This window comes from Streptopelia decaocto (assembly GCF_964273445.1).
Source record: "Streptopelia decaocto genome assembly, chromosome: 1".
Lineage (NCBI taxonomy): Eukaryota > Metazoa > Chordata > Aves > Columbiformes > Columbidae > Streptopelia > Streptopelia decaocto.
In genome coordinates, this window is record NC_138663.1 from 85,417,720 (window position 1) to 85,427,933 (window position 10,214).

The 10,214-nt window shown below is 48.6% G+C and overlaps 1 protein-coding gene across 2 annotated transcripts; it reads right to left on the reverse strand.

The window, feature by feature from the left end:
- Positions 1-7,130: 7,130 nt before the first annotated feature.
- On the reverse strand, positions 7,131-10,214 carry PTMS (parathymosin). Of its 2 annotated transcripts, none has more exons than XM_082052727.1 (5): positions 9,764-10,214; positions 9,029-9,100; positions 8,206-8,290; positions 7,982-8,046; positions 7,131-7,369 (listed from the first exon to the last, which is right to left on the reverse strand). In XM_082052727.1, exons 1-5 carry the CDS (start codon positions 9,809-9,811, stop codon positions 7,319-7,321), a joined length of 321 nt encoding a protein of 106 aa, XP_081908853.1. In that variant the 5' UTR covers positions 9,812-10,214; the 3' UTR covers positions 7,131-7,318. The 2 variants fall into 2 exon arrangements, with proteins under 2 accessions (XP_081908853.1, XP_081908854.1); XM_082052728.1 differs by lacking the exon at positions 9,764-10,214 and adding an exon at positions 9,338-9,463.

Here is a 10,214-nt window from a genome sequence, read left to right on the forward strand (position 1 = left end):
ACAGGATCATCTCCCAACGAGAAACTACATCCAACACAGTACACTGTTAGCAGTGCTCTACAAGAAGGCTTATTTCTATAGCTATGAAAATGGATTCAATGACCCTGAAGCAGTCTATATTTTCTTTAGTTATAAGCAAAACCTCATGACTAATTTGAACTACCAGGCTGGCTTTCCCAAACTTCTCTACTGAACCTTCTGTGAAATTTACCTTGTGGAGAGCAGACAAATTTCTGTCTACCATGCTGCCATCCTGGAAGCTCAGGGAGTTTGTTGGAGCCATATCCGACAGCCTCAGCTGTTTTCAAGACTGGATCTGACATAGCAAAAAAATCAGAAGTACCATTTAAGAAACTGTCCTTCACATAAGAAAACAGCAACTAGCTGTAAGTTTCAGATGGGATTTCTGTTGTGTTTATGGACAAGTCTAACAGAGTGCTACCTGAGTCCATGATGTGGAGTGCTGTCCAGTGAATATGTTTTTATGAAGTCATTTGGATATGCAACAACCAAAAAACTGGTGAAGGATGCTTCAGGTAAGGGTTGTTGAAAATCTTCACTACAAAATATGCAGCCTAATAAATGCATCCTAAAATGATGGATGAATTGCTGTAAGATGTGGGAAAGTCTAAGACATTACACTACCTGAGCTGCCAGAGAGATATTGGCAGACATACATAATCACAGACCTCTGGAAGATGACTATTTTTGCTATAACTTATGGCATTTACTCATTTTAGGATCTTCCGTCTTGGATGTACGAAGGTCCAGGAACGTTTCAGACTTAGCGACAAGATTCTTAATTGCAGGACATATGGCCAAGCACTTTGCTGACATGACACCAATTCATGGATTAAGCAACTACATTAAAAATAAAGCATGTTGAACTCCAATAAGACACTGGAGATGTTCAACTGGACTTTTTGAGACAAAGTGAGATACCTGGTAGAAAATGAGGACAACAGATATCATCATAAAAGTCACTGGAGATCTGTAGAATGTGCAGCTCCTATAGCCCACCAATGACAAGTAGCATCAGCTCAATATCACCCACAGCATATACATGGGTCACATGCTCTTCTGTCCTCCTTACTGGGTGATTTGCAGCAAGTCACCTGCCATGGTCTGCCTACAAAGACACACCTGACAAGGTGAAGCATGTCTGCTCTGATATCCCAGTTCTCTCAGGCTTAGCTAAGGAACTACTGTTGTGCACAGATTCTTCCAGCTGGGACTCAGGCTTCCTGAACAGCCTGAGATGGGAAAGCTTAGTCTTCTGTGTCTGATAGAAAATGCCTCCCACAAGAGTGAAGCTCTATCTGATGGTACCATGCTTGGTCCATAAGCCATTTTGTGTGGCTGAGACCCTTGAATACTAACACCTTAGGTCTCTCCTCTCACCTGTGGCTGTCCATGTTTTGCTAAAATTGTAAGAGCTCACCTCAAAACCCCAAACTCAGCCACTGGTAATACCAGTGCTCCAGTCTTGTCCATCTGCAGTATGTCCCCAGTCTGAGCCCACACATGTAAACACAGACTTCTTCTCTGAGAAAACACACAGGCTGGATCAGCTATGAGCATGTCTGTCTTTGACTCTGCTCTTGAAATAAAGGAGAGAGGTGGGAGGGAAAAGTACATGGGCTTCTTAAGGATCTGAGAAGCCAAGTTGCTTCAGTTTCCCATATGGTGTATGGGAAGCAGCTGAGCAATGCATCTCCTAACTAGAGGGCCTAAAGAAACCCCTGATCCCAGTTGAAGGGATGGAGAAGTAATCCATCTTCACTATTGTTTTAAGCTAGTACAACTGGGTTATTATGGACTTTCCTGAAGCAAGAAAGGTTTTCCTCCCAAACCAGCAGCAGCTGGAGGGCTCACTTCTTCCAGCACTGAAGGAGGTTCCACAATTCTGCCCCTTCAATGGTTTTGATTATGCTGGTCTTGATTCATTTATTGGCTTAAAACTGGTGTGAAAGATCAAAGAGGCTGGTGGATCATTTGCCTAAGGGGGAAATGAGGAGGTGACAGCTGTAAGATGAAAACAGCATTTGTCTCTGGGCACAGCACTTCAAAACATTTTCAGACATTGCTCAGATTTTCCATGGCAGGTCTCTATTTCTCCACATATCACAGAAAAAATGTAGGTGGGAAGGACCTCTAGAGATCTATAGCCCAACCCCCTTGGCTACAGCAGAGCTGACTCCAAAGCTAGGTCAGGTTGCTCTGCTTAACCAGAAGCATTAACTGTTTTTATTCAATCAACATGGAGCACAGCTGACTCCTCTCATGCTTGCTGTCTGCTGCTCACCACCACAGCCAGAGCTGTCCCATTCAGGAAGCTGTGCCTGCATGGTCACCCAACAAGGAGCAGCTCACATCTCACCAGTACTATCCTGGCAGGCTTGGCACCCTCTGTCACAGCCTTTGGGAGGTGAGCTTGCCTCCTTGGTGGGTCGAGGTCCCAATTGTCCAGTGATTCCTGCCAGGGAGCAAGGGCTCACTCACTTGTCCGAGGTCAGACAGAGACCCATTTAAGTCCTGGTAGGCAACTCTACGTGCTCTCTGCACCAACATCTGCATTTGCTTTTCTAAACCACACAAAAGGGCTGTTGGAAGCAGAAATTGTCAGTATAGAGGAAAGTCTAGTAGAGCCTACATGAGCATGACTGCACCACCTCCACACCTCTCTCAAAGCAAGCTCTCTCATCCTTGGAAGAGGATGAGAAAGAACGAAATCTCTGGTGATGCTTTTGGCAGGACCAGAGCTGCTAGTAGCTTGGAGCAGCTGCCACCCATAGCAAGGAAGGGACCATGAGCACCAGACATGTCCTTGGCAGCTCTAACAATGCTGTGATTGGAGAAAGTAAGTTGCTTAGCAAAGGCCTCCTGACACCAAAACCTCTCTCAGGTGAAACCACTAAGGACTTTGTTGTGGGCTTATTGAAAACTAAGGTCTGGCCTACAATCATACTTGACCCAGCCGAAAGACCTGATCAAAAGACAACTAGGTTCAGATGGTACATGCTTCTGTGCAGTCTCTTTCAGTTTAGATCTCAGCATGCACTGACTTGTAGAGTGTAACTTTTGGTAAAACTGATAGCATTGAGGGGGTTCTACCCTCAGCTGATGAGGTTAACAGGTGATCACAGGAATTAAATTAGATGAGCGGAGAATTAACACAGGGCCCAGAAAGGTGAATGAGGCCCCTGAACAGTATCATTATTTCTGAAGAATCACTGATGAAGATGGGCTTTGTTCTTACCTTGATGGCACAAGCATGACACTCACTGTGGAAGAAGAAGACTGAATGATAAAAAGCATCTTCAAGTTTGGATGTAAATCAAGCACACAGGTAGGCTTGAGAGGAAATGCAGTGCAGAAGCCTGTATTCTCAACTTTTTCTGGAAATCTCTGTGACTTCTTGCTGTGGTTGCCTTTATCAGCTAAATTACCACCAGATACAACATGGATCTTTGCAGGTCTAAGGAAAGGGAAGAAACCGCAGTTTTTCCATCATGCTATCTGTAGCCCTCACTTCAAGTCAGCAATGATGTCCCACAGGTCACCAAGATGAAAAATTACCAAAGTAGATATTCTTCTATTTGTAGAACTATAGCTGTAACTATCCATAGATGATGGCAAAGGTATTCAACAAAACTGAATAAGATGGAAGAACTAGTAGAAGCTGTGGAGCCAAGGGGTCCATAGAGACGTGGGAAACCTGGCTGGCAGCCCTTTCACACTTCCTTTTGTCCTTCAGTGTTTCCCTCAGAGGAAATGAGGGATGGCTGTTCACATTGTTAGTGCTGGGCTAACAACCAGGTGCTGGCTCGCTTCCTTCTGGATGACCAGCTCACTAGAGTCAGAGGTACTGGTGTTGCATACACATAGAAAGCAGAGATGGAGTTCTCTCTCCATACCTTCTCAGTGGCAAGTACATTCTTCACTGCTTATAGTCAGGCACTGCTGCAATGATGGGGACGAAGTGTGAAAACTCTAATCAGCCCCTGCAAAAATTGTATCATCCACTAATAATTTATCCTCAGTACCAAACAGTAAAACGTGACGGGTCAGCAGAAAGTTTGAGGGAGTCCTGACGACTTGCTCCAATGTGAAAGTATCTTAAACAGAGACTAGAGGCCATCATTTTTTATAAAGGAGAAAGAGTTGGAAAACAAAATTGCAAAAGTGCAGTTAAAAGATAAATGTAAGCATTCATCAGAGTGCCCAAGGCTGGCAGGAGTAGGGAGGGGAGTTGCAAGTCGTAGAATCCTAGAATAGTTTGGGTTGGAAGGGACCTTCAAAGTTCATCTAGTCCAGCCCCCTGCAATGAGAAGGGACAACTTCAACTAGATCAGGTTGCTCAGAGCCCCATCTGGCCTGGCCTGGAATGTCTCCAGGGATGGGGCATCTACCACCTCTCTGGGCAACCTGTGCCACTGTTTCACCACCCTCATTGTAAAAAAATTCTTCCTTGTGTCTACCCTGAATCTTCCCTCCTGTGGTTTAAAACCATTACCCCTTGTCCTATCACAACAGGCCCTGATAAAAAGTCTGTCCCCATCTTTCTTATCGGCCCTTTTTAAGTACTGAAAGGCTGCAAAAAGGTTTCCCTGGAGCCTTCTTTTCTCCAGGCTGAACGTCAACTCTCTCAGGCTGTCCTCACAGCAGAGGTATGCCATCCCCTTTTATCATATTTGTGTCCTCCTCTGGACCATCTCCAGCAGGTCCATGCCTTTCTGGTACTGAGGGCTCCAGAGTTGGAGCCCTCAATCTGAGGCATCAGCTCCCTGCTTTTGCAATACTATTCACGGGGGGAAGGCACCCTAGCTGGCTCCAGCTGCCCAGGGACCTCTGTGGAGCAGGACAGGGTTGCAAGTAACATGACTGAAACCAACCCAGAGCAGCAGAGAAAGAACATGGCTGCAACAACTGTGCTGCGAAGACCCCTGAAGGTAGAGCCCAGTACATGGCTCTAGCTGGAGATGTGGATATCCCAGAACTGTAGGCTCATCCCTGATGGAGCAGAAGGGCACAATTTCTCTTCCTGACACCGAGCTGGGAAGGAGAGTAGGGGCTGGGGCAGGAGCACCATGGATGTGGTGGCCATTGGGCTGAGATGGGTCCAGACGCAGCAGAGGCTTCACCAGAAATGGGTACCAGGAGCAGCGGGATGATCCAGAGTGTTTCCCAGCGCCCAAAGCATCTCACAGCTCTCAACTTTCTATAATTTGGATCTGTAGCTCCAGCTGCCAAGTGAGTTGTGTGGAAGCAGAACAGAGCTGCAGTGAAGACGGCCTCCCGCATCTCTACTTAGCAGCTCAGCAGTGCCCCCTGGACTCTCTGGTGTGGTCCAAAGAGACTGTGAAGCTTGGGACAAGCGTGAGGAGCTAGAGGATCTGCACAGGGACAACCTCGGTCACATTTGGATTTTCTGCAAGGCCAAGAGCCCTGCAGTAGGAGGATAGGCCGGCGTTGTCCCATCTCCCAGCCTGCTTCTGGTGTCCATCACTTGCACTGACACTGCACAGTGCAGTGAGATCCACCAGGCAGGCACACCCTCCCCCTGTCCCGAGGCCTTTGCAGGTGGGAAGGGTCTTAGCAGCAGCTGTGCCCTCTGCACCACACTTGTGTCCCTCTGCACCCTGGGGCCAGTCCTGCAGCCAAACATGGACATTTGGAGAAAATTATGTTTGACGCTTTGCTGCTCTGGAGAAAAGCAACTGTTTGCGCTTCCAGTATCTGATCTATTGCTGCAGTTGGACAAGCACAAAGCCATTGATGCTCAGACAAATGCCAGTATTATTTACAGCTCCCAGTCTCAGTGGCTCATTGCATGATTGCCAAAATATGAGTTTAAAAATTAAAAGAAAGCTAACAGCAACTTTCAAGGTCTACAAAGATAAAAAGACCAATGCTTGACACATCTCTCCCAGGTGGCTAGTGGGACAAAGAACTGAAGCTCTTGCCTCTTGAAACACATTTCTGTGGCTGTGACTGATGCTGCATGGGTCAGGCCTGGAGCCAGGCAGGGAGGCCATGGAGCAGCAGAGGGTGAGCACAGCGCAGGCCCATGCCCCAAAGCTGCCGCTCAGGTTCCCTTTCAGAACCTCTGTTAGCTGGTGTCAGGACCCAATGGCGGTTTCCAGAGCTTCATAATGGCCCCGGAGTTTCATCTGATGTTTGTGTTGCCCTCACTGTAACCACCTGGCAGAAGGTGGGGAGCAGGACCCAGGCACGCTGGTCTGCAGTGCAGGAGCCATCTGAAAAATTAACACGGGCCTTCTAACAACAAATTCAGGGTTCCCCTCACTACCTGCTGCTGGTCAAGCCATCCTACCTTTCTGCAAACCAACTTGCCTGGCAATCTGATCAGAACATAACCCAAGATGTACAGACACAACTGTCCACACAAGCTGTTTGAAACTTTTTAAACACTTTTATTTACAGTGCTAGTTGAAAACAATATATATATTTATATCTATCATCCTCGTGATGTCTGTGCCATAGAAAATGCTGTGGCTATATTGCCTTTAATTTACAAAAAATGGTCACAAGAAAATCTGAAAGGGAAAAAAAATGGAAATCAAAGTTTGGTCCCCAATTATTTCTTTCTTGGTTTGTCTTATAAAAGCCTCCTAATTAAAAAAAAAAAAAAAATTACACAGTTCAGATGGAATTTATATATAAAAACAACCCTTATCTTCTGAAAAATTCACGAGGGCTAGCTTGCTGTCATGTAAACTTGGAAAAAAAAAAAGCTTAAAATAAATTCTGTCTCTGTGTGTAGTTTAACAGAACCATTATTTGCTTGTAATATTCTTTCTCTTTGTCTCTCAGGGTTCAACATGAAAGCAGATGAGACCTAGGACAGGAAAATGCACCATGATATCTGTGCCTGCAGCCTCCTGGCCTCAGGGACGATACCCAACAGCAAGTCTGGGAGGCAGAAGCTGTCAAGAATCTCAGTCATACTAGTGACAAAAAAAAGGAGGGCAAGTGACAATGGAAGGAGAGATGCTCACCAGGTGAAGAGCCTGGCAAGTTCAGCTACTGGGCCCCAGGAAACGACGAGAGAAGAGGATCATTTGTAAATGGGGCACAGCTGAAGGGATGTGGGGTCTGGAATAATTTCAGAGCTGGGGAATGTCACAGATGGGCTAGATCTTTGGGTCAGAAGGAAACAGCTGTCTTCCCTGTTTGAGAGCATTTCTAATCTTCCCTCATCTGAGATTGTGTGAAGCCAGAGGCTAATGGACAGTGCAAGCACAGGAATGGAGGAGGAGAGATGGACGGAACAGAGGAGATGGGAGGGGAGAACTCAAGCTGAAGACCCATTTTCTGTCTTCTGTCTCTTTGGATCCACTTCATCCTACATAGGATGCATGGAGGGAAAAAAGGAGTTACCATCAGTCACCACACCAAAGCACATCATTTCTCCATGAAATTGTTACTGCTGGTCTTTCCTCCATATGGAAATATGTTGGGCCCACCCTAAATCCCCTCCTCTTTAAAGGATTTTTGAGTACCCAACACAACTGTTCTGTTGATGCTCACAACTAAGGTGTGGACAGCTCTATTTGGAGGCATATCTGTGCTGTTACTTTTGAGAGGTAATAAGCCCAGGCTCACAGCACTTCAGACACCAAGACCCACCCTGACACCTGACAGGTCCACCTTCTGGCCTGAAGTCCGAAAGTCATATGTGTTTGAGGGGTCATTGCCCAGCGCCATCTCAAGCACCTTGATTCTCAAACTCTCAGCACTGTGTCTCCTGGTGGAAGGACCTGCATCCTCCAAATAGTCTACAGGGGCTTATTATCCCCTTGCCACATTGGATTTGTTTACCCATCTGCTGCTGAAGCAGCAATGAGACCTAAGGCCAATTTGACATGCTCAGCAAGGGCATCCACAGGGATTTGATCAGCACATAGCAGGTAACCTAGTTCCTTCTCACTGCCATCACTCTCACACTATCACTCACCTCTTCTTCCTCTGCAGATCTTTTTTCTGCATGACCATCCTGCTCTTGACCATTCTCATCTCCTTCTAAAGCACAAGCAAGAAAGGAAATAACAGATTAATTGAAGTAGCATTTAAGGGAATGTAATCTCAGTCAGAGGGATTCAGAGGAGGAATTTCCCTCCATGATCTTCTATTCTTCCACAACTTGATAATTCCCATTCTCCTTAGAGCAACTATTCCTACCTTCATCCTCATCACCACCTTCTTCTTCTTCATCCACATCATCAGGATTCTCTTCTTCATCCTCTTCAGCTCCATTTTCCTCATCCTAAGTGAAACAAATTGGTCAGAGCAGAAATTGGCATCAGGATGGCATTCCCATGTGCTCTGTGCTGCAAGTGCAAGAACCACCTCCATAGCTCCACCCACTTCAGACTCCAGTCTGATGTGCATCACCTGAGTGATGTCTGCACTGCTACTCAGCATTCCCACCATTCCAGCTGAAACCTTCCTCCCAACCAGCCTTTTTTCAAAAACAAATCTTTCCAGTCCCTCCTCAGCAATATGAGCTGCCTTGGCTTCCACAAGCTTACATCCCAAACAGCTGCTGCCATCCAATTAGAACATCTCTCTGGTTATAGGCTAATTACTCAACCTACGGTGATGGTATATCTGCTCCCAGATCTCTCCTCACCTTCGGCAATCTGTGCATTTCCTCACTGTTCCTTCCCCAACCTTCTTCATCTTACGCTCCTTATGCACGTCAGGATACTTCAATAGGTGCAGGACCACATCTCTGTGCCACCTAACTCCTACTTGCCCTTGTCTCCATTCCCTTCTTTGACCTTTTTTCCTCTCCTCACTAGACCATGCTGACTATGCTAAGTCTTTCAAGGCTCATTCTCCACAATTATCCATTTGCCTCTCTCCCTTATGAGCTCTCTTAGCCTTTTTCTTAATCTCCCATAGTCTTTTTATATTCATTACCTGCAGCGAGGCCAGCTAACCACCCCTTATAAACTGCCCCCCCCCCAATATCTAAATATATCCCTCAGAAGAATCACACCTCTACAATCTCCTTCTTCTTTTCTTTGTGGGCTGTTTTCTCCTCAACTTTTTCCTTCTTTTCTTTCATCTCCTATATGTGAGATGAGAAAAAACATTTTCGTGGTCAGTGGCAAGAAAATAAAAGACTGGGATGCTTAAACAAAGAGGGTTTAAAGGAGATGCAGAATAACGGTGAGGAGAGAAAACATATTAGGTGTTACATCTGCCCTCCCTCACAAAGAAAGAGCAGCGAAAACGCGTCAGAGCTACTTTCAGACAACACACATGTGGAAACCAGAAGTACGGAAGAGTTTTGATTTAAAAGAACCTTGTCCGAAGGACCGAGGCGTTTCCGGCCCGCCACCCGCGCTTTGTGTCCACACAACTTTCTACCCGCCCGGGGGCCCCGCCGTCGTTAAACCGCTCCCTAACGGCCCCGCCGCCTCCCGCCGCGCCGAGGGACGCGCAGGCGCGATCCCCCCGCGCACACCCCCGCCCCGAGCCGGACCCGGCGCGCGCGCCGCCCGGCCAATGGGGGGCGGGGGCGGGGCGGGGGGCGCGGGAGTCCTCCCGCGCCCCCCGCCCCGCCCCCGCCCCCCATTGGCCGGGCCGCGAGCGGGCCCGCGCGCGCCCCCCGCCGTCCGGGCAGCTCAGACGCCGCCGTCCGGCCCCGCGGTGGGGCGAGCGGGGTTGAGCAGCTTCCGCCGGCCCGGTGGGAGCGGGTCGGCTGGCGAAGCGGGAGGGTGGGTCTCACCTTAGCGCTCAGCTCCGCCGGCGCCTCCTCGACGCGTTTTTCCGACATTCTGGGCCGGGTAGCGAAGGGAAGAGGCCGGTGGGAACCGTCCGAGGGAGCCCCGCGGGGAAGAGAGCGAGGGTCGGATGTGGGGGGTGGTCAGCGGCGGGAGCGCAAAGTCCCGGCGATTCGGAGGCGGCGGGCTCCCGCCCCGGGGGCCAAAGTATCAGGGTCTCCCGCGGTGGGGGGATACGCCGGGGAAGGGGATTTATACACCGCCCGGTGACGAGGGAAGGAGGGACCTGCGGAGGGAGGGGAGAGGGACGGGAGGCGGAGGAGGGAGGAGAGAGGGACGGGCCGCGCCGCGCTACGGGGAGCGCGGCCGGCAGAACAATGTGCGCTGAGCGCTACAAGGGAGCCGACGGCCGCCTGGCAGCGGGGGCGCGGCGCAGCCCCCGCCAAAGCGCCGCCT